This window comes from Acinonyx jubatus, chromosome A1 (assembly GCF_027475565.1).
Source record: "Acinonyx jubatus isolate Ajub_Pintada_27869175 chromosome A1, VMU_Ajub_asm_v1.0, whole genome shotgun sequence".
In the NCBI taxonomy this organism is placed as follows: Eukaryota; Metazoa; Chordata; class Mammalia; order Carnivora; family Felidae; genus Acinonyx; species Acinonyx jubatus.
The window spans coordinates 177,667,613-177,692,452 of NC_069380.1; the positions used below are offsets into that span (position 1 = coordinate 177,667,613).

At 43.9% G+C, this 24,840-nt stretch overlaps 1 protein-coding gene across 1 annotated transcript in view; it reads left to right on the forward strand.

Annotated features, from left to right (window-relative positions):
* The window catches only part of SLIT3 (slit guidance ligand 3), a 590,204-nt gene that overhangs the window by 391,557 nt on the left and 173,807 nt on the right, over positions 1-24,840 (forward strand). The window contains exon 5 of the mRNA XM_027034042.2: positions 9,190-9,261. Within this exon, the coding sequence (XP_026889843.1) occupies positions 9,190-9,261 (72 nt within the window). The remainder of the gene's footprint in view (positions 1-9,189; positions 9,262-24,840) is intronic.

Consider the following 24,840-nt stretch of genomic DNA (forward strand, 5'->3'; position numbering starts at 1 on the left):
CCCATGCTTTTGAACCAGGTGGATACCCTACACCACATACTCACACCAGGATTGGTAAATTAAATCAAAACATTTCATTGGGCCTCAAAATTGGCAGAGGACTATCTCAGGTATATAATTAGATCCTTAGACTCTAGTGATTTTCAACATCAGATTTCTGCCTACGATGTAAAAACACCAAAATCTCGGTTATACCTCCTGAATGGTACATGGCAATGGACACACAGGCTGGAGTCAGATGATGATAGTGAGAATCCTAATGATGTTTCCTGAACCAGTTAGTTAAGCAGGGATGTCTGGACCAGAACAGAAGGCACAATTGGACTGTTGAGAGCTCCTCATACCTGTCTAATGTAACTACCTTGTCGCTAAATGGTGATAATTCTAGGAATTAGTGAGCTGTTGAGCAGCTCAGCCTCTGTACCATTTGCTGGAGATCATCAGTCAGTTATAATGCTGTCTCATGAACACAAAGAGCCTTCGTTGGCATTACATATGATAATTAAATTAAGAAAGCTTCTGTTTGGACTGGAAGCATTGGTTAACCCTGCCAGCCCTGGAGGGGTGTTGGTTCAGAAAGACGCAAATTAAATCCTAATGGCTGGAAGGAGGTTCTCTGCTCATAGGAGGGATGGCTGAATGACTGGGAGATTTCAAGCCATAGTTTGCTTCCTTAAATCTGAAGGTTTCTACCTTGAATGGTTCCCTTTCACATTTCCTATTGTATACCCACCCCCCATCCCCAAGGAGGCCCACATTGGGCTCCTTTAGATTGGTTCCAACATTTAATACTCTTTTCCTCTCTTGGCAGAGAGTGGGTGCAGAAGTACAACATCCAGCTCCTAGCCTTATTCTAGAGCTTCACTGTCCAATGTAATAGGTGCTACCATGTGTGGTTATTGAGCACTTGAAATGTGGCTGGTCTGACTTGACATGTATATAAAATATACACCAGATTCTGAAGATGCGGTATAAAAAATAAAGTATCTCTTTAATATATTTTTATATTTATTACATGTTGTAATAATATTTTTGGATATATTTGGTTAAGTAGAATACTTTACTGAATTCATTTCACCTGTTTCTTTTTACTGTTTTTAATGCAGCTAATGGAACAAATTAAATTGCTTGGGTGTCTCATGTTATATTTCTGTGGAGGAATGCTGTCCCAGAATTAGGAGATCCTTTGTTGGGGGGTGCTGGCCTCTGTACCCTTCAGGCCCTGGGATGAAGTGTCCTGTTGACTAGCACAGAGGGTTATTTGTTTTTAATTGGGAGAAATTCATTGGGGTGGGCCCTGCATCCCCCATTTCACCCCTCACTTCCTTTGTGTCCACAGTCAGCCTGCTTTGCTCATTTCCTTTAACCTGCATGATCCTAATGCATTTGAATTTGTGATTTTTAGAATATCTGCCCATAAAGAGACAGGAAGGATGTACATTAGTGACTAATCGTAGAGCAAACCAATAACCCTAACCTTACATTCAGCCCTCAGTCCCTGTCTAAGTGATACTTAGCTCCATGGTGCTCAAACACCAGGCCTTCATCTGCTTTGGAATGGTCACAGCTTGAGATCTGCCTCAGGGCCTGGCTGCTCATTACCTACCTGCCCTCCAGTGCTCTCTCCCCTCTACTGCAACCCTCCTAGAAACCTGGGAAAACATTTGTCTGTGAGGCCCCACCAGAATGTGCTAATCCCAATCGCCGGAGTCTTCCCTGCACATTTAGGAGAGGCCCAGGACAAAATGCTTGGTTTCCTCTTCCTGAATTGCTGGGGTCCTGGGGGAAGTTTTAAGCATCCATGGACTCTTGCTGGGGTCCTGGGGGAAGTTTTAAGCATCCATGGACTCTTCCCCCCGCTAGTTCAGCTTCCAACTGGGCCCCTGGGTGGCTTTGTCAAGTGTGGATTAGATATTGTCACCCTGTTCCCTTCAGCCTTCTCCTGTGACACTAGTGTCCTGTAAGCATTTTGCCCAAATCCAGCAGGCTCACACCTGAGACACAGGAGACCTTTGCATCTTGGACCCAAAATTTCCCCTAGATGCTTAAGGTAGTATGATGCTATATTTGTTAGCTTTCTGCTAAAAAAAAATGAAGATACTGATTTGCGTTTATATACTGCATTCAAGTATAGAAGAAGCACTTGATTTTTCATTACTCTTGATGCTTATCTGGATTTCACAGAAGCACAAGTTGAGGCTCAGAATTGATTGATGCTCTTAAAGACACAGCCCATTAAGTAGCACAGCTGGGGTGTGAACTTGCCACCTAATCCCATGCACAAATCATCCTACCCACATTCTCAAACTTGTTCAAAGTTTACACTCTAAAGCCTATCCCCAGGGTTTCTGATTCAGTAGATCTCGGATGGGTCCCAGAAATCTGCATTAATTTTTTTTATTATGGAAAATTTCACACATACATAAAAGTCAAGCACAAATTATAAATGAACTTCCTTTGCACCTAGCACTCAGCTCTTCAATAAGTATCCATTCATGGCCAATCTTAGTCCATCTATACCTCCACCTACTTCTCCCTCTTCTACATTATTTCGAAGCAAAATCCAGACATCATCACTTAATCCTTAGTTATTTCAGTATGTATCTCTCAAAGACAAAGATCTAAATGAAGGGAAACATAACCCACAATACCATTATCCTATCTAAATTATTTTAAAATCAGGGATCTGTATTTTTTTTTGAAGCATCATCAGTAAATTCTGATTAGGTAGACCATGAGCCCCACTGCGAGAACACCTGCCCCGTGCCATGCCAACTCTTAATAACATCTTCAAACTGTCATGATTTTTATCAGACTGTCCACTTTGAAAGACAGAATCAAAGTACTTGATGAAACAAGACTGGATCCCTGCAAGTCCCAGTGATTCGATTGGCGCCTTTCCCTTCCCCTTCCCCTGCACTGCCACCCCAAAACTAAAAAGATTTTGAGCCTTGAATAGGTAAAACAAAGCTGTGAATTATTTTCCTTGCTGGTTAGCAATAATCCTCAGTGTAACTTTAGACATAGGGCGTCTTCTTGTTGAAAAGGAAAAAACAGTGAAACTGCAGCTCTTACTTTTGGGGATGTCTAGGTATTTATTTTCCAGTCATTTGTATGAAAAGGTCTGTTTATTTGTATCGGGGCCAAAGAGAATACAAGCTCCAGGAGAACAGAAACTTGGTTCCGTTTACATCTGTGCCTCAACATGTGACATAGAATAGCATACAGTAGGTGCTAAATTTATTTTCTTGTTGCGTGAAGAGTCTGAGCTGACATTTAATCTGCCAATCTTAAACATCTGAATGGTATGATTAGGACTTCTCTAATGAGATTGTCGGAGAAGGAAGAATGAAAGGAGCTCTTACTGATCTCTTTCGTTCAGTGACTTTTTAACATCAAGGAAACAAGCACATAAACTGGTGTGATGAAATATTTAGAAACTAATTGGAGCAGTGGAAAATAATTTTTTGGTCATGTTTTGGTTTTCTGTCCCCCATTGATACTCTGATCCTCTGGATCCCTGAGGCAGGTGGCAGTTCTTTCAGGAAATGGTTCAGTTTTTCCATCATAATCTCTCTTGGACAAAGGATACCATTGACTAGACACCCAGCCAGAGCTACCAGGACTTCTCAGCTGAGACATGTGCTTGGGGCTCACCTGGTTTTGACAGTGACCCAACTGAAGACATACAATCTTGCTTATTAAGATAAATTGCCTGCAGAAGAGATTTGCCTTTTAAGATAAATCCTCCCCAAAGTTCACACTGTAGAATCCCCAGGGAATAATTTTTCCTGCATGTTTGTCCCTCCCTCCCACTGTATAAAATAAGGTAAGCAAAACAACATCTTTCTCTTCTGTTCTGAGAGCAGAGTGATAATGTCACAGTTACTATAGGAGTTGGGGCTAGGGGGAGCAGGCCTTGTATAAGAAGGCAGCAATTGCGAGTACAAGAACTTTTAGACTCACGGATTATCCATCAGAAATGTTTTAAATCCCTAAATGAGTTTTGATTGATACCTACTGCATCAGTGGGCAGGTTTCCTCCTATTAGGCAGTGAGTGGGAAAGTAATTTTAATACATACTCAGGCCAAAGAGAATCAGAATAGTAATCCACTTCCCTGATCTCAAATCCAATAATGGTTCCAAATAGAAATGCTTTTAGATCATCCCCTCATTTACTTTGGCTAATCAAGGGTTGGTAGTTTTTTTTGTTTTTGTTTTTGTTTTTTTTTCTTTTTTAAGTTACTAAAAAAGTGCCTGTTGGTCTCAGTGCAAGGTCTGGAGAAGTAGACAAAGAAGGCATCAGATTGCATTGTTCTAATTTCCTTTGGTCACTAAGCTTCTCCCTATGGCCTCCTGATCTTTGGTCCTGAGTATGTCATCTTTCATGAGTGATCTTTTTTTTTTTTTTTTTAAAGTCTTCTGAGAACTTCCTGAATCAGGAGAACTGTCCTTGAAGCCTTCTTATGAATGCTTTGAGATGGATCCCTTGGGTCCCTTTACTGACTCTGGCTCCTATCTCCTGCTTCTTTAGACTTTGCTGGCAAAAGTCATGACTGGGAACCTCCTCAGCAATCTGTCGTTGAGTCTTGGAGTCACCGTGTTTAGCCTTATGGAGAGCAGGCAAAGCCCAGCAATTTGTATTTCTCTTGGGTGATCGCTAACCAAGGACTGTCTGATGCAGGGCTACAATGACCCAGATCCCTTGGTTAGAGACAAGGCCAGGACTTTACCTAACTGACCTATAATTATTTCCCTTGTTCATCCTGCTTCCTGCATCCTTTACTAGTCTCTCCCAGGATGCAAGTGTGAATCCATCACTTGGCTAAATGTCAACTTCTTTGAGAGCCCAAACTGAGACAGACCTTCTCTCCTGAATCAAGCTCTCCTCTTTCATTCAAAAGACTCTAGAATCAAATAGGGATACTCCTGTCTAGATGATAGATGAGGGAAACTTCGATTCCTCACTCAGATTTTATAGAAAGAATATTAGTTAACATTTATGTGTTTTATTCTTTGCATAGTCGTAGGCATATATCCTGAAGAGGATGATAAAGGACGTTTTCGGCAATGTAAAATTCAGGGCTAACTGGGCAGAAAATCCAAGAAATAAATGCAGCCATTCGTTGAATGCCTATAGGATTCCACGTGATTTGCAAGGTGCATATATATCAATTCCTTTCATCCCCATGATTAACCTAGGAAGTCAGTAAAGCCCCTGCCCTAAAGATGGGGAAACGGAGGCATAGAGCATTTCAGTACCTTGCGTGATCATACCGCTAATAAGTGGCCCTCCCCACTTCAGAAACAAGAATTCACCAAGGTTGGGGGAGCTTCTGAACCCCTTCTGGTACATTCAGAATAATTCAAGATTGATATCTAGGAACAAATTTCACCTCCCACAAACTGCCATTTAACACAGACAAGACTTCCGGGTAGCGTGAATGTGACTGAGACCAGTGCATTGTCCCCACTGAGCAGAGGAAACTTTTCCTGCTTCTCGCCTTGCCATCTTCCCTGGTAAACATGGGGTGGGCAGGGGTGGGGGTGAAGGTGGGGACTGTCATTCACTGTTGCTCTGAGAACAAAGCCTGCCTGACATTGCAGAGAGAGCACTGGGAAGCATTTCAAAGCTCCACTGGAACTAGACAACCTTTCAATCCATTTATCAAAGTGTCTGCAGTTCCCGTTTCAAGGTAGATGAAGCAATAATAAATTTGCGAAGAAAGTTAATCTGTGTCCAAAGCATTTTAGTAAATTAAAAAGGGGGGGGTGCTGGCTGGAAGGGGGATGTATTGGTGCTTGCCAACTCCTATTTGACTTACTGTCTCCTTAATAAGTCCTCTCTGGTCTTGTGTTTTTGGATGGAATAATCCGTCGGTTAATCATTTTCCGGAAGCAGGAAAATGCACTTTAGCTAATGCAGTCCTCCTTTCTTTCAGAGTCCTAATTATTTAAAAAGGCATCCCAATCCATAACCCTACTGCCAACCAAGAAAACCTTTCCCACCAGCCATCTTCCTTTATTTCCCCCAGAAAATTTCAGCACACGCCCCTTACCCTCTCACTGTGCTCCAGCCTCATACCTTATATCTAATGTTTTTTTAAAAAAGTTCCCTTTCCCTGGTTATTTCTGAACATTTTCCCTCAGGAAGGGCAAGGCACTAAACCCCCAGCAAGCAATTGGCCGGAACTAGGCTCTTGGGCACTACGGATAGATTTTGTTATTTTTACTTAAGTGTCAGTTGAAAATGGTGGCTCTTGTGGCTCTCATGGGTGGTGCTTAGCAATAGCTCCATGCTCTGGCATCACACTGAGATAAACACACTATTAGGAGCCCTCACAAAGGCCCCAAGATAATTGTGAAGGGACAGTTACCGAAAATGAAGCACCCAGCCCTGAACCCTCCTCCACGCCCCATCAGTAACACCATTAAAGCTGTCAGTTTGTCAGCCCACTGGAGGTATTTATGAAATCAATATACAATCCTGCAGATGGATGGTAGTGGTATTGTTAGCTGGAGAACAGAGGCTCAATGGAAAATAAAATTAATAAAATTTACAAGCAGATTGTCATGGGGAACAGATAAATTCCCTACAATCCACTGTTTTCCTCGGTTACAGCAGGAGGAAAGCCATGGCAAGGAGGTGGAAAGAAAGCTGTGCTTTTAAATGGGGTCCCTTAAACTGGGAGCAAGACTGGGTGTATTTCCAGCAAGAAAGTAGTGACCAGAAACCCGAGAGGCTGCCCCGTGCAGTTGCAGGGTTTTGCCTGTGTGATGGCTTTTGTGGAACGTCTCTCAGGAGGTGGGCCAGATTTTTCAGCTAAAATGCTGCTCTCCTCTTTTCAGCCCACCATATAGCAAGTTGGAACCTTTATACAATTGTTATTTCTTCAGGATGTTTGAGGCTACATGTCAACTCATTAAACTCAAAGGCTACATTAAACTCAAAGGGTTAATGCATTACGGGAGTAGGTGCCCCTTCACCTGGCTTCCAGACATGGTTAGAGCTGACAGTCCAGACCTCTCTCCTGTTTGTTTCCCCTGCCCCTGATTTTGATCATTCCCCCTTGGCCGGCACAGCAGCCCAAGCTGTTTCCCAGAGTGGCCAAAGATAGCGGCCAAGCCTGGGAGGATAGTGGGCAGGGGCTCACTGTCCTGGAGACCAGCCTTCACCTGGCAGAAAAGACTAGACCCATTGTGGTTGCTGGAGCCTTGAGTACAGCCCAGATGCCTGGTGGAAATTGCATTAGTCAGATGACAGGACCTGCACCCCCTTCCCCTGGAGTCTGATGGAGAGCAGAGGAGTGACCTTGGTGAACCTGCCTGACCTCTGCTGTCACCATAGGCTTTGTTCGGTGCCCCGACTCCAGGCTGGAGCCCTGCTCATTGAATCAGGCCTGGCCGGGGGAGCCTGCAATGGGGCTCCTTGTGCACCTAAATTTATTTACACCGTTGCAGATGGAGGAAACTGGATTTGAGATGGGGAATACCCTGTTATTCAGCCCCAGAAGCCACTGGTAGTTATATCTGCACCCTACCCCAACTCTGAGCCTTGCGTTGGGGCTTAACAGTGGCCCCAGACAATCCCCAAGTGTCTGAAACTCCAGTCACCCACTCAGAGTGTGGTAGCTCCTCTCAGCAGGTGAGAGCAGGAAAGTGATGCCTCTCTTCTGCTTTCTGTTTTTCCTCCTGCCCCTTCACAAAATGTTAATTTAGATGGCCTAAGTTTCAGTGAAGGATGGTTGTCTGACCTCTCTTTATTTGGAATCCTCTTTAGCTTTTGATTAGGTTCCCGTGGAAACCTAAGTGTAGGAGTGTCCATTGGTACAATCTCCCTCTAGGACCACTCAGCAGTTAAAGACGTTTACCCTGTGACCCAGCACATGCTCCTTATGGGACTTTATACCAAGGAAGTGGCCGAACAATTGTCCCAAAAATGTCTCGGGAGGAAAACCCATCCTCATGTTTCCTTAAATGGCAAATACCCAACAATGTGGGATCGCATAGCCCTCTATACAATTGGATGATATACAGTGATTAAAAATGTTGGCATACATGTACTGTTAATGACATGAACAGATGTTCTCAATATAATAAGTGAAAAAAGAGTTTATGACTGACTATATACTATGAGATCATATTGTGAAATTTATACATATTGCTCCTAATTGGTAACAGTGGTTATGGTCTGGGTAGATGATTTTGTACCTTAATATCTAAAAGTTTTTGTGTTATTTTCAAAATAATTGAGATATATATCCGTATCTATAGATACATGTCCATATGATTGATATGTATGTATATGTTTGTGTGTATGTGTGTAGAGACATGCAGTTATGACTGATTGCTCACTGAAATTCCAAGCAAGCTTGAGGTATGAATGAAAACAAGTGTATGTGTTTGTTTAGGGGGAAAAGGGGGAAACAAAAAGGAAAAAAAGCTGCATAGGTCTTAGGAAAGAAAACTGAGGCTTTGGGGATTCTTAAAGAGGACCCTGGTATGAGACCCGGGTTTGAGCCAGCTTCAAGACCTGACACTTTGTCCCTTACCTTTCCTCCTCAAAGCAACACATTAGCACCCTTAATGCTAGATGGGGTGCCCATGGGACCCCCATTTTGGACAGGTTTGTGCAAATGCAATTTGAATTCACCATGGCTGTCACTTAGCTGATCTAGGAGGCCCCCAGGGTGTCTGGGTCTCTAGAATAAACAGAGATGGTCATCCCCCATCAGAAAATCAGGGTTGCCAGGTTCCCTTCCAAACCCAAATGACAAAGGCAGAGAGTCCCTGAGAGATGGGAGACTGAGTGCTGTTGACCCTGAAGTGGGGGAGGGACGGCCTGGGGAAGGGGGGCCAGGGGTCTCACTGGGAGGTGGCAAAACAGAATTGGGTGCGGTCTGTGTGCAACAAATAACCCAGCGTCTTGGCTCGTGGCCTGGAGGTGCGAGACCACCCACAGAGCCCGCCCTGGAGGCGAGCTGCTCCCGCCTGGTAACCATTTCAGCAAAGGCCATCACTAGAGGAACAATGTGAAGGCTCATAGCAGCCTGTGGCCTGAGACTAAACAGTGCCTCCAACACTCCTGACCGCAGAGGCAGCCTGTGAGAGGTTTTGTTGTCATAATGAGATGCAGATAAAGCCGGGCCTTGGTCGTTAATGCATGTGCCTCTTCTCTTCTTGTTTAGAGATCTGAGCGAAAACCAGATCCTAGGGATCCCGAGGAAGGCATTCCGTGGCATCACCAACGTGAAGAACTTGTAAGTGATGTTTTTTTGGTTTGTTTTTTTTTTTTGGTTTGTTTTTTTTTTTTGCTTCTCTACGGATGTGGCTTTCTGGCCAGAACAGGGGTGAGGGACGGGACAGGAAGGTGGTGTCACTCTGATATGTGCTGCCTTGGTGCAGACGCCTTTGAGACAGATTGAGGGATGTGCCTGAGTGGTTTCCAGGGAACATGCATCAAGTGCCACAACAGCTCCACAGAGTCCTGTTCCTCTCTGGTTTTTCAGCCCCAAGTGTGAGCACTAGAGTCCCGGACCTGGGTCAGAGCTTGGCCTACAGTAACTCTATGGCCTGGGGCTCTATTCAGCTCTTCCCAGGGTCATGATCTTCTGCAAAATGGGGATGATATTCTGGTAGGGGTGTTGATGCCAATGAGAAAGTGTGCTTAGTACATAGTAAGTGTTCCATAAGTGGGAGCCTTGATGATCATGACCATGATCCTGATGGTAAAGGGGTGGCTGTTACTAATAAGATATTGGAGAGGGCATTGGCACTTGTGTCCCAGGCTGGTGGGGAGACATAGCCAGATCCACTCACTGCACTAGGTGCTTGGTTTTGGGGGGGTGTTTTTAGTTTTATTTTGAAGTAATTATTGATTCACAGGAAGTTTCAAAAATACTAGATAGGTCCATGTGCCCTTTTACCCCAGTTTCCTCCCAATGGTAACATCTTACATAACAATATGATCTCAAAACCAGGAAACTGACATCAGTACAATCCACAGACCTTACTCTTCAGATTTCAGAGTATGACACACACTCATTTGTGTGTGTACATGCACATGCAGTTCTGTGTAATTTTATCACATGCAGATTCTTGTGCCCATTGATAGAGTCAGTGCAGAACTATTCCATCACTACATTTTTTTAACCTGCCAAATAACCCTTGCCATTTTTTGTCTGGTCTCCACTGTTTGCTGTTTAACAGTGAATCCTGGACCATTACTTTCACAAGGAGTGTGCCTTTCAAGTTTTCCACCCATACCACTGTGTCCATGTGTTTAGAGCATGTGTTGGGAGATAGTTTGTCTGGGCAGGCATTTCTGTCCACTGGCCTCCTACGCAGGCTCACATTCAACTTGAGAAGTCTTGGAGGAGGTTTCTTTAAAACTAACTATTTTAGCTATCAGCTTTCCTTATAAGGACTGTAGGGATATTAGTGTCCTGGGATGCTGATGATGGCTTCCAGATACAGGCTACCTGCTTCCCCTGTCCCTGAGAACTTACCGGAAAGCCTTTGGTGTTTAACATGCAAAGTACACAAGAGGGCAGAGGCATCTCAAGGTGAAGGAAGCCTAGGGCAGAGAGGACTTTGCAAGGGGATCCCACATAGGAAACTTCCCACTGCTTCATCTGGGGGCATTTGCCCAGAAGCAGGAGAGAGCAGGGTGGAGCAGACAAAGCCATGGAGAATGTGACTCAACATTGTGCATATAAACCAAAATTAAGAGGTTGTGCTAATTAGCATCCCAGAAAGGCAAGGCAAGAGAGGAACTTAGAGATCCTCTAAAACCCCACAAGTCAACAGTGAGAAAATTGAAGACCAGGAAAGGGCAGTGACTAACTCAAGGTCAATAAGGTTCATGATGGTTGAACCCCAGATTAACATTTTACATATGTAAAGTGGTATATCTGTTCTATCTCATGGCTCTGATTTTAAATGGGCCAGTTAACAACAACAACAACAACAAAAACATTGCAGTGATGTGTAAGCAGGGCTGTGTAATTACCAACTTCATTTTTGGTTCTCAAGAAAGTGATTAAATCTAATAGTGGTCCACGATAGTTGTTGAATCTGGGGGTTGTTGTTGTTTTCCTGTAATATGTCTAACTTCACAAAGGCCTCAGGAGCTCAAAGATTCAAGATTCTGCAGACACAGATTCCTGAATCACTCAGGAACTACTGTCAGACCCTCCTTCTCCAGGCCATGCATATATTTGTTACTCGAAGGCCTGAACTCAGCTCTGATCTTCTCTTTTATTTCTACCCAGTGTCAGCATGTGGTCCTGGGGTGAGAGGAGGGACAAATAAACCCACTGCTCAAAGGATGAATTAGCCAACAGAACTAAGTGTGTGTGTGTGGCGGGGGGGGGGGGGGGGGGTGTCGATTACTTTATACTTCTAATCAATTTCATCAAGATACATTTATTGGGCAGAACCTGTAAGACCCAAAAGTATAATTCATATTCTCAGGTGGCTTATGGTAAAACTAGGGACAAGAAACACATGTGTACAAGAGAGTTTTTAGTGATTTAACATTCCACATGAAAATTGGCAAATGGGGGGAGAGGCACCTGGGTGGCTCCGTCAGTTAAGCATCCAACTCTTGATTTCAGCTCAGGCCATGATCTCAGAGTCGTGGAATTGAGCCCTGCGTCGGGCTCTGCACTGAGTTGGAGCCTTCTTGAGATTCTCTTTCTTTCCTGTGCCACTCTCCCCTACTCATGCATGCTTGCTCTCTCTCTAAAATAAAAATTAAAAGGGTACCTGGGTAGCTTATTTGGTTAAACATCTGACTTTGGCACAGGTCATGATCTCACAGTTGGTAGGTTCAAGCCCTGTATTGGGCTCTGTGCTGACAGCTCAAAGCCTGGAACCTGCTTTGGATTCTGTGTCTCCCTCTCTCTGCACCCTCCACCCCCACCGCTTGTGCTCTGTCTCTCTCTGTCTCTCAAAAAATGAATAAATGTTAAAAAATATTTTAATAAAAAAATTAAAATTTAAAAAAGAAAAAGAAAATTGGCAAATGAGTGGCCATGATGCATAGCAAAGGCTTGAGAGCTCAGAGAAGAAAAATGGCTTTAGGGAGTCTAGCCTAAAGGTTAGAAACATAGCTTTGGCAACCTGACAGATCTAGGTCTGATTTTCAGCTATTGTGCATACTGAGTCTATGAACTCAGGCATATTACTTGATGCTTCTGAGCCTAGATTTCCTCACTGTAGGATGAGGATAAGAATTGTACTTAACCGCCTAGGGTTTTTGTGAAAGTTAATAAAATAATGAGTATGAATAACTTAGTACTATGCTTGGCACATGGGACATAAAGTTCTAGCTACTGTTACTGCTGCATTTCTTTGTTGCTGTTATAATTGTAAAGACTTTACCTGGGCCTAAATGATGATTGGAATTCACAAAGTCAACAAGGCAAATAGTATGTGCAAATACAGAGGTAAACCTGTATAAGGTGTATTTCAAGGACACAGGCAGAGCCATCTTGTGGAGGTGCGGGATTGTGAGGCAGAACAACAGGTGATAAGATCAGGAAGAGTTGGCAAGCCTTGCCTGAAAGGTATATGGATTTTAGATGTAGGTACTGAGAATGTAGATGGCTTCCAACCCAGGAAAAGTCATGATGAAAATATTTATTGTGGAAGAGGAGCCTAGGATGGGAAGAGGTGGAAAAAGGAAAGGCTGGGGGCAGGAGAGGAGGCTGAGTCCAATGTAAGGGGTCAGGGCTCATGCTTGTACAAGAGAGCAGTCAGAAGTGAAGGAGGAACCAAAGATGCCAATAGGGGCCAAGTTAACAGAAATGGGCAATCAGTGAGGTATTAGTGACTGGGGGAAAAAAACTAGAAAATGATGAGTTTCAAGCTTAGATGATACAAGGAATGATAGCAAAGCTCCATAGTCATTCATTGTTGCAGCCATCAAAATGTTTTTTGAACCTACTAAATGCCAACTCTGGGGGAAGCCATAGGAAGTAAGATACAGAGATCTGTGAGATTCTTAGAGCTTCCAGTCCACGAAGACTGAAAGGCCAGGAGGAAGAGCCAGACATGAAGATCATAAGTTGGCTGTGAAGTGATGTCAAGTCCTTCCACGGGCAGTGTGGATGGAGCATCTTCTGTGTGCTTGGAAATTGGTGAGCCTGACATCCCATCCTCTTGACCCTGCTGGTGAAATGACTTTGGTCTTTGGGCCACAACCATGTCTACAGTCCCCATCTTCCATAGTTTTAATAAGAGGGATATAGGTGAAATAATCTTACAGCCTTAAGAGAAAATATCATGTGGGTAATTGGAGATATAGGAGCTGAGCTGAAGAGCAAGTTCAAGGAGGGGAAGCATCTGCCTAGAGGTGATAATTGAAGTTATACATTTAAATATGCATTGGTACATGTAAAATAGAAGATGCTTTGCAGAAATTAAGTTTGTATCAAACCTATTAAGGAAACACTCCTCCTCCTACCAGACCTCAATTACCCACATGTAGATAGTCTCTCTTGTGACAAATTTTAAATCTCAGGAATGTACATCCCTGTCATCAGTCTGTTTGAGAACCACCTCCCATACCCCCGTCCCCAGCCTTCTCTACTGCCTTGTGTGAGCTCAGGGAATATAACACTGTTCTATTCCTTAAGTAACATAGGAATAGAAGATAAATTACTGGAATATCAGGCTACAAAGTGACGATAATTGGGCCTAACCATGATACCATATGTTAATAATAGAAAGGGGGTGCCTAGGAGGTTCAGTCAGTTAAGCATCCAACTTCGGTTCAGGTCATGATCTCACGGTTTGTGAGTTTCAGCCCCGTGTCGGGCTCTGGGCCGACAGCTCAGCGCCTCGAGCCCACTTTGGATTCTGTGCCTCCCTTTCTCTCTGCTCCTCCCCTGTCTCACACTCTGTTTCTCTCTCCTTCAAAAATAAATAAACATTTAAAAAAGAGAGAGAAGAGAAAGTCGAGGATTATCTACTTTTTTTTTTTATAATTTTGTAGTTTTGACATGGATTTTCTTTGCTTGTCCCGACATTACCCTTCAAGAAGGAAGAAACTGATACACCCATTTTCCAGATGATAAGATTAAGTTTTGATAAGTGTGTCATTTGGCAAAAGTCAGCAGACAACAGTTGGGCCTAGGCCTCCCCACCTACCCTATCCTTAGTAACAGACCCAACCAGGTTTTAGACACTGTCCATAGACCTTTCTGTCTACTCAGATTCCTCTCCCCTCAGCCATGCTAGCAACAGGAAGAAAGGAAAAGTAACCAAAGAGGCTGCTAGAAAATGAAGGCAAAGAGGCAGGTGTGCAGCTTTTATCAGAGCCAGAGGGCAGGACACAGGTGGTGTTTGAACCCAGTGGGAATGGGTGCTAAAGGGACTTGGCATCCTGCCCCTGACCCAGCCAGGCAATGGAAGGAAGTCTCTAATTGCTTCCTGCTCCTCAAGAGAAGGGCGAGAAGGTAATTAGCTGGGGATACCACTCTATGCAATTACTAAAAGCTGGTTTTATGGGATGGTTCCACTCTGTTGCCTATCTGGAAGAGGGAGAGGCGGTATATTTAAAGAGAAGCAGTCAGCTGGACAAACCGATCTGGAGAAAGAACTCTCAGAGAGACCGACCTGTAGATAGAGCAGCATTTAACACAGCGGTAGCAACTGCCTCCCGTTTGCACGTGCCATAACAGGTTACGGGACAAAGGCATAGTGAGGGAGAGAGAGAGATAATCAGGAAAACACAGAGATAGGGAAAAAGGAATGAATTGGGAAAAAAGAGAGATGACAAGCCACAATCCAACAAAGCATAAGAAAAAGACAAAATCCAGTATAGATTGTTTTTTTAAAAAAAATGTCCCCTTGCCCTATCTTTCTCAGCCGTTGTGTTTTCCTCTGTTTTTCAGTTTCTATTTGCGAGGACTCTGTAGGACATGCATTCCAGAAGGGAAAATCAATAAGCCCTGTCTCTGCCAGCTAGTGGAATTTGGAATTGACGGTTTCAAAACAAAGCTGGGCAGGCGGCCTTTGTGTTCTCTAGTTAGTCTGGGTTGCCGCACTGCCCGAGTCTGCCCTCCCGCTTCCTGAGATTAATGAGGGCTGTCTCCGCCCGCCGGTGAGCAGCCAGTAATCTTGTGTGAGGGTGAGGGAGGTGTGTGGAGGGACATGAAGCACCCATCCGCTGGTAGCATCCCTGTCTGCGAATCTCGGTGACCATTCATTCTGTCATTGTGCCTGGAACAGAGTTCACGCTCCTGGTCATGCCCTGCAAGACTCTACGTGGCTGGGCCCTCCCTCACCCACATCATGCTTCCTGTGCTCCGTTTCATCCCTTGAACAACCCAAGCTCCTTCCCTGCATGGGACACCAAGCCCTTGGACCTCTGTAGGGTCAGTTCCTTCAGATCCTATAGGTCTCAGTTTGAACGTCACCTCCTCAAAGTAGCCTTCACTGACCCACCCAAAGCAGCTCCCCCAGCCCCCACTGTCCCTCCTCTCTATCCCATTACCCAGTTATATTTCTCCAGGGTACTTATTGCCCTCTGAAATTATCTTGTTCATTTATTTGTCAACCTGTCTCTGTATGTCACACAGAATGAACATGTATAGGCAGGGACCCTGCTGCCTCTATCACTGTGGAATCCCCAGTGCCCCAGTGGTTTGTGGCAGAGAGTAAGGTCGACTAAAATGCATCAAATCAATGTTTGTTCATTCATTTCTCAAGTATTTGCAGTTGACCTATTACATATAGGAAATCATGCATGATCATTATAACATTTAATATGAAAATAATATTATAAAATAACAAGATACCATTCTTGTACTCCAACAACTCAGTCAGATGAGGGGACAGACTAGTAAATGAGCAGTTGCAGAACATGGGCCAAGACTCCATTGGACGTAAGGATGAAGAGGTGGGAAAGCACCCAGACAGGCCTGATTCTGGCTTCACTCAGGAAGTGACATGAGTTGGGTCTTGAAGGATGAGTAGGAGTTCATGCAAGGGAAGGACTTTGCAGACAGAAGGGGAACCGCATGTAAAAAAAAAAAATCACCCACCTGTGCAAAGGCACAAAGATGTGTGAAAGAGTTGAGGCTTGTCAGAGACTGGCAGCTAGAAAATGAGCAACAGAGGCAGTGGAGAGAGATGAGGTTAGTGAGGCAGGGAGTTGGGGCTGGAGGTAGGGAGGACTTCGAATGTCATGATCCATAGCACGAGATACATGGAAGGGCTTATAATAAGGGAATGACAAGATCAGATTTTAATTTAAGAAAGACCATGCCGGTGACAGTGGGGAGGACAGACTGCCAAGGGGAGACTCAAGTCCAGTCGCCTGTGGGGATACTTGTGCAGTTATTAAGAGATGGCAGCGCCCTGAAGCTGGGCTCAGTGGACCCAAAGAGGCAGCAGCAAACTTCAGAGACCTGCAGGGACTGACTGGGTGGGTGAATTGAGTGTGTCACCAGGGCCTAGCAGGCCAGAGGCAGAGGCGGCTTTCAACACAAGGCATCTCTGCCATCTTGTACCTAGGAGTAGTGCCTGCCTCTTGTGAGGAAAGCCATGCTGCCTTTGGAAGGTGGGTTGGGAAATCTGCTCACAAGGGGGCACACCGATACTGCTCTATCACCTCCCCAAGGTACAGCCAGTTTTCTAGCCTTTCCTCCTTTGCATTCGTGGCTCTGAGTATGTCAGGTTCAGAAGTGCTGATGGAGGAAGTTGGACTGGACCCCAGTCTGCTAAGTGCTACCCAAATAAGCTGTCTTTAAAAAGGGATCAGGGGTTCCTGGGTGGCTCAGTTGGTTAAGTGTCCAACTCTTGATCTCAGCTCGGGTCTTGATCTCAGGGTCATGAGTTCAAGCCCTGTGTTGGGCTCTGCACTGGGCATGGAACCTACTCAAAAAAGGGGGGGAGGGGTCATGGTCAGCCCACCTCCCTTTCTTCCTTCCCTTCGTTTCTTCCCTCCTACCTTCTGTCTGCTCTTCCATCTTTCCATTCTTCCTTCCACACATTCATTGAGCCCATACCTTTACCAGACCTGAAGCAGCTCCTAGAAACAAAAAGATGAGTAAGACATTGTCCCTGTTCTTGACAGACTTCATCTTCAGAGGGAGGGAAACATATATAAATTCTTCCCTAGAGCACTCTTTCTTATCTGTTCCATGGCCAGCAATGCAAGTGCTCAATAAATACCAGTTGATTTATTAAAGTAAATCCACTGAAATGAGAAAAATAGTAGAAGACACTGGTGAATTAGATCCCATTAGTCTGGAAAAGATATGTTACTGTGTTGTTCAAAGGCAAGGAGGTGGTGGTGGTAAGTGCCCCGTCCTGGAAGTATACCTGGAATTGGCAATTGTGTAAGTGACAAGTAGAATCCCTTCCTGGCAAGATCACACAGTTTTATAGTCTGTGTTAGCCGTCCTCTATTGGGCTTTGCATATTTCTTGTGCTGACTCTAAGTTATAACTGTCGGCTCAGTTGTCTTTCTCCTCCAATGGCCTGAAGCTATGTAGACAGAGAGGTCAAGTCTGTCTTGTTCACCGTCTGTTTGTTTGCAAGAGTCAGTCCTGTGCCCGGCACCTATGATAGGTGCTCAAACAATGGAAATGAATAAGTGGATGACTTTCAGAACAAAAAGACTCCAGCACTTCAAGAATTACTAAAACCCTGAATGAAAGAGCATGATTACATCTGGGAGCAAAGAAAAATTAAAGCAAAGCACCAAGAACCAACCCAGAGAAACCCTCATGTTTTTTTTCCCCCTCAGGATAATGGAGCCTGCTATTCTGACTCCAGCACTGAAATTTACTATCTGGAGTATTTTCATTTGTGGATAATATTCTTTTTTAATTCACCACAGATATGTAACCCTCCCCGCCCTGAGCATTAAATCCACAGGAAATAAGGGGTTTAAACAGGCATGTAAAATAGAATCTCATCTTTCCTGCACACTGGCAAAAGGCATAGTGATTCTGGGCTCCTCAGAGTAGGGCTTAGTGGTCTTATGAGAAATTCACCATCGGGCTGAGCTTTTGCCTGGAGATTTTTAGCTCTAAAAAGAAATGAAAGGGTGTGATCAGAAGAGTCAAGACGAGTATTTACAGTAAAGATTACACTTTGAGACTCTAGTAACTATTGATGTTCTGATTCTTTGTCTCATTGGAGTCAATGTAGTGTTTTGAAAAATATGAATATAAGGTATAAATGGAAAGTATGAGTTTTGGAATCAGGCTTGATTAATTTATTGTTTATTATTATTTATTATTATTATTATTATTATTATTATTACAGCTTTGCTGCTTATGACCTGTGTGGCTTTGGGCAAGTTACTTAACCTTTCTGAGCTTCAGTCTCCTCACCTATAAAATGGGGAAAATGCTAGTGAGGAGTTAAACAGGGCAAGTATGTCCCTTACCTGTATGAGTAATAATGCTTTATCATTTGCCCAAAGTCTTCATAGGTATTATCTTATTTAATTACCACAACAGTCCTGCCAGATCATTAGGGAAAAGTTTATTAGCCCCTAGGTATAGATGAGGAAGTTGAGGCTCAAAGAAATGCAGGAATTCTCCCAAAGCAGCAGAGCTGGTCAGTGGCAAGGCTGGGACAGGATCTCAGGATGCATCATTGCTGTTCTGAGAGGTTAAGTCAGGAAGAGCTCTGAGATTTGGTGAGCATGGAGTGATGTCTTGTAGGAAAACAGCAGGTACAGATCAGTGGGGAATGTTGTGAAAGCATTTCTGGCTTCCAGCACCAGCCAAGACCCTGGGTAGGAATAAGCTGTGATGGTCACCACTGGGAAAGAATTTCTGAGAAAACCAGCAAGGATGTCTGAAAGTGTGAGTTCATTTTTTAATTAATAGACTTAATTCTTTTAAGAGCAATTTTAGGTTTACAGAAGAATTAGGCCGAAAGTGCATAGTCTCTATACCTCCTACCCCCACACATAGTTTCTCCCGTTAACATCTTGCACTACTGTAGTGCATTTGTTATGATTGCTAAGCCAATATTGATACACTTGACTAAGACTGTAGTTTATAGTAGGGTTCACTCCTGGTGTGGGACGTGGGTTTTGGCAAATGTATAATGATACATATCCACCTTTGTAGTAAGGTGCAGAATAGTTTCACTGCCCTAAAAATTCTCTGTGCTCCCCCATTTATCCCTCCCTCCATTCTCTCAAGCCCCAGAGTGTGAGCTTTTAAATATACAAGGAAATCCCTTCATTTTTCACAGCCTTTCCCAATGGCTATTCCCCACAGCTATTGCCAATATTTATTCAGACCCAAACAGCACAAGTCTTTTTTTTTTCCTTCTTTGAGAGAGGGTAAGTGACACCCTGCAAGTTTAAGTGCCATAGAGAAAATCAGCAAGAAAGCCAGGACCAGTCCCAACTTCCCCACCCATAGCCTGAGGTATGAGCATTAGAATTGCCTCCGGACAGCTCTCCTTCACAGAAGACCTGTAATTCAAAAGACCTGCCAAGGCCTCATGTTCTGTATAGACACCGCATGAACTCTGAAGGTGTTTCAATAATGGTTGAATTCTTAGGTTTCCAAGTGAGACTTCCTGGAGTCAAATGAGCCCTGGCTCTTACCACCTATGTGATCTTAAGCAAAATATGTAACTTTCTTAGTCTTGGTTTCCCATTATGTTAAATGGAAATATTACCCTCATCATAGTGTTGTTATGAAGATTAATAATAATTATTGCTCCTTTATCTCATCTCTGATATTCTATTTGAATCAGACCAACACCTCTGATGAACTATCTTCTCCTCCTAGACAAAATACTTGCCTGAAGAAAAAGCGTAGACTTCCAGTGTTCTGCTTCAGACTCTTAAAAATAGTTAACTTCATCACGCCTTCTCTTCTTCCTTCCAGTGGGGCTGTCCTGTTCTGGTCTATGGCTTGTAATAGGCAAGTTACAAAATGGGTCAGAGAAAAAGAGGTGTACCTTCCCCACCCTGATCCCTCTTCCTGTACCCATCAAGACACAGAAAGTACCAAAAGAGCCCAGGGGTTCTGGTCTCATTCACAGCTTTCCTGTTAACTGCTGCCTACTTGTGATGGGCTAGTAATGGCTCCCCAGAGGTGGCCACACCCTAATCCTGGAATATGTTACTATGTACCCTCCATGGCAAAAGGGACTTTGCAGATGTGATTAAATGAAGGATCTTGAGATGGATAGACTATCCTGAATTATTCAAGTGGGTCTAATATAATCAGAAGGGTCTTTATGAGAAAGAAGACACATACTGAAAGCAGAGGGAGAAAGACCATGTGATGCAGCAAATGAGGACAGAACCACTCCTGGAAAAGACAAGGAAGCAGATTCTCCCCTAGAACCCCGGAAGGAACACAGCTCTACTTACATTTTGATGTTAGCCCGGTGAAACTGACCTAGAACTTCTGACCTTCAGAATGCTAAGAAATTGTATGCATATTTTAAGCCTCTAAATCTGTGATAATTTGTTATGGCAGCAATAGGAAACCAATACTGATACTACCCTTAGGCTGCTACTTAACCTCTTGGTCTTGGCTTCTTCATCTGTTAAAATAAGTAATTGGTGCATTGTGATCAGTGGATTTCAGTGTGTAGTCTGAGACAAGACCCTACAAATAAAAAGTTACTCTTAAAATATGTTCTTTAAGGGTAACCACCTGGGTGGCTCAGTTGCTTAAGCGTCCGACTTCAGTTCAGGTCATGATCCCATGGTTTGTGGGTTTGAACCCTGCATCGGGCTCTGTGCCGACAGCTCAGAGCTTGGAGCCTGCTTCGGATTCTGTGTCTCTATCTTGCTCTGCCTGTCCCCCACTCATATTCTTCCTCTCTCTCTCTCTCTCTCTCTCTCTCTCTCTCTCTCTCTCTCTCTCAAGAATAAACATTAAAAAAATTTTTTTAATATTTTTTTAAGTTTATTTCTTTATTTTGAGAGAGAGAGAGAGAGGGAGAGAGAGAGCATGCATACACTTGAAATGGGAAGGGGAAAAGAGAGAGGGGAAAAAGAATCCCAAGCAGGATCCCTGCTGTCAGCGTAGAACCCAATGCAAGGCTCAGTCTCACGAACTGTGAGGTCATGACCTCAGCCGAAATCAAGGGTTGGATGTTCAACCGACTGAGCCACCAAGGCACCCCTAAAAAGTTATTTTTAATAATGATAAAGTTTTAAATTCTGCCTTTTAGACTTTGGTGTTCCACATGAGATTTTGTATAGCCAAGAGACCTACTTAAAAAAAACTTGAAAAATCACTGGACTGGATAGATGATCTTTCAGGTAGGTTCAGGTTGTAGAGTGTAATGATTCTTTCAGACCATCATCCATCAGAGAAGAGCTAGGTTGTGTCATTTGAGACAAAACTCAGCAGCAGAGTCAAGAAGCCAGGGTCTGGTGGAGACCAGCAGAAAAGAAGATCAGAATAATACCATAGGTCAGTGTCTGGAAACTGGTTACCCAGGTTGAGGGTCTGGGATAGGCTCACCTTCAGAGAAAAAGAAAAGGTAATGTTGGATGTTGACTGGGAGAGATTTTCTGGAATGGGCTGAAGGTCTCTGAAATCTTTGGGGCATCCTTGTGACTGGTTACAGATTTCTGCAGCAGGTCTGAGTTCAACCAGCTCTCCTGTACAGCCTCTCTTCCTACTTGCTGCACCAGTTAGACTGGTTTGCATGTCAGGGAAATGGCTGCTTCAGGAAAAAGGATTCTTTAAGGACTTGGAGGACAGAAGACTTGGTCAGCCACAGCGCTCAGGAAACATTTGCTGGATAAATAAAGAAGTCCTTTGTGCAGTGGGTGAGAATGGTGGTTTTCAGAGCCTGAGAAGTCAGCCTCAACACTGCTCATATGATTACGGGTGTGTTATTGGAGCTGGTGTTTCAGAGTGCCTTGTAGTATCAGAACTGACAAATCCACATGCACAGCGCTTGCCACGTGAGAGCAGAGCAGTTCTGTGTCCGCCACCAGTGTTCAGCTCTGTAAGGGGACAGTGTGTTACAATGTGTCCATTTAGAATGACAGCCATTATTTGCCATTGTTAACAATCTTCTTTAAAGCTGTCTCTATAACCAGCCCGCAGGCGCAAGTGCCCAAAGCTAAATGACTTCTAAATGCCAGTGATCAGCTCTCAGGTACTGTGTCTGCCAGGAAAACTACCTAGCCAGACAAATAAGTATCTACTAGATAAGATTTGGTTTATACAGCACACGGCCCAGCAGCAGTTCTGAGATTTTATAGCTAATTAGCATTTTATTTTGGAAGTTTGCACTTCTTTTTCTGCTTTCTGAAGGAATACCATTTCTTGGGCTCAGCAATGAGGTATATGTGCTGACATCCCTCTAAAGCCTGTGACTTTAGAGGCTGGTTCAAGAAAGGGGTAGTAGCTTCAAACACACTCATTGTTCTTAGTAACTAATAAGTTCTTAAAGAACCCTTAATCTGATTAATTTCTACCTATTATCTCAATGCCCATGAAAACCTTATGATTATTATCCCCAGTTTACGGATGGTAAAACTGAGGCACAGAGAAAGTGATAGATCACAGGGTCATATGCTAATAAGTGGCAGAACTGGGACGTGAACCCAGAGAGTGTAAATCTAGCACCTGTAACCGCTATGCAGGGCTGCCAACACTTAGAAAGAATTTAATGAAAATCAAAACCAATTAAACACATCCCACTTCCAGACAGGTTTTGTTTCTTCTTTGTGGAGTTTCAAAGATCCATACATTTTGCTGGAGAAATCTGGATTTCCAGCTTCTTTAGAAAAATCAGATGTGTTAATATTGGACGCTGAGTCCTGCATGGCAAACAGTAGACTGAAGCTTCCCTCTTCGAAACAGTGTGCTCTCCTGTCCCCTGCAGGCCTGCTTCCCCGGTCTTGCAGGCTTCTGATGAATCTCATGGTTGTTTACGGCCATCTCTTAGGAAGAATCACTGATCCACCTCTTCCCTTAGCAGGATCCCCAGTCTCCAGGGGTTGGCAGTTTGTGCTTTGCTCCTTACGTATGCTACTTCTGTTCCCTGAGCCTTCATTTCCTTTTCAGTAAAAATGAAGATAATAAACCCTTAACCAAGCCATACATTTTCTCGTAAAAGTAAATGAGAAGACAAGTGGAAAGGCCCGAAGGTAGAGCTTGGCACAGAGTAGATCCACGTTCTTCTTCTTCACCTTCACTGATGCGAGGAGAGATAATCCCACAGCTGGCCTATTGGCATGAAGGGTTGGAGGAGATGGAGGGGTTTGGGGACTTGGTTGGTTGTCTTGGTTAGCATTCTCTCTGTTCCTGAATCTTGAAGACAAGCCCTTCAGTAGGGGATTGTAAGCTCACATACCAGGAGTATGTTGATGGACACAGCCTGAGCACTATTGAAGAAGTAACCGGAAGTCGTAGGCACTATGGCTAACTGGAGAGTGAGTGCTACAGCACATGCATATAGGCCCACCTTTAACAATTTTTTTTTTCATTTTCCTAAAAGAAGCAAGAAATTTGGACTTCTGTGTAAATCATCTGATTTCGAGATGCTGGCATCTAATGCAAAATCCTTTTAAATACTGAATGTCCACACTGTGCAGGCTAAATAACACCACCTGTGGGTCAGATTCAATCTCAGATATCTGGCGCCTCCCACTCCCTGAGGAGAGAGCCTGCTACAGGAGTGGAGTGAATGGAAGGTTCTGGTGGTTTGTCCCAAAGCCCCATGTGTCAATAATTTGATCCTTGCTAATGTGTTGGCAGGCCACAGTGCCATAATTCCTTAAGCCAGTTAAAGTCCACCAGTTTCCAAAGGCCCTGAGAGAGTGACTCTGATAGTGGCAGTCAGTATGGCTAGAGAGGGATAAATTTGAGAACAGTAGTCCTGTAACCACATCACACAGATCACTGCTAATCATTCTGAGCAGAGCACTGTCCCTGGACTTGAACTTTCCTTCTGACCACAACCCATAGTGTTTTCAGGCCGAATGCCCTGCCAGGAATTGGGTTTTGCTGCATCAGAGTATGGCACTGGCCCATTCCTGAAGTGAGTGACTTTGCCATGCTTCTTTCAAAGTCACACCCCAGTGGTCATCTTCACTGAAGCATCCCAAAGCTTCCAAACCTCGAGGGACTGACACATTCTTTAGCTTGACTCTGGGTTATTTATTTGGATAGACTGTTTACTCAATACATGCAGACCCATCTGTGTGCCTCCACCGGCACCAGCATCATCTCAACGCTGTCATTGATCGCCTGTCCTCTCAGGGCCCATGAGTCCTGTAGCCCCCCTCCTTCCCCTCTCCCTAGCCAACCCCCATAATTTCTCTCCGTTTGTTTTTTAAAATCATAATTGTAAAGTAATCATTGCCTTGCTTCATTATGGCCATGTGTAATGTCTCCCAAATGTGACATGATGACCCCCTGCTTCCAGATCTGGACCTCATTTAGAATGCAGATTCCTGAGCCCTGTTAATGACTAAATGCATCTTTATTTCTGGTCAAGTCCCTAGAATCTGCATTTTAGCCCACTCAGGGCTGATTCTATAAGGTTTAAGAACCATGGCATGCTGGATAAGGACTTGGCAGTGACATGAGAGAAATCTGGGTCTGAGTCCCAGCCTTCCCCACTGATCTTAAGCAAGTTGCTAATTTCTCCGAGCCTTTTTTTTTTCCCATGGAGACTAAAGGCAGTGCCTGTAGAACCCACACATAGTGAGCACTTCAAATGTGAGTTATTATCTCATGGAATTGTTGTAACAGCCCAGCGAGGTAGGTGGGATTATTCCTCTTTTCAAGATGAAATTTACACTCAGCAAGGTTCAGCAGTATGCAGAAATCACACAGCAGAGCTGAAATTTGAACCTAAAT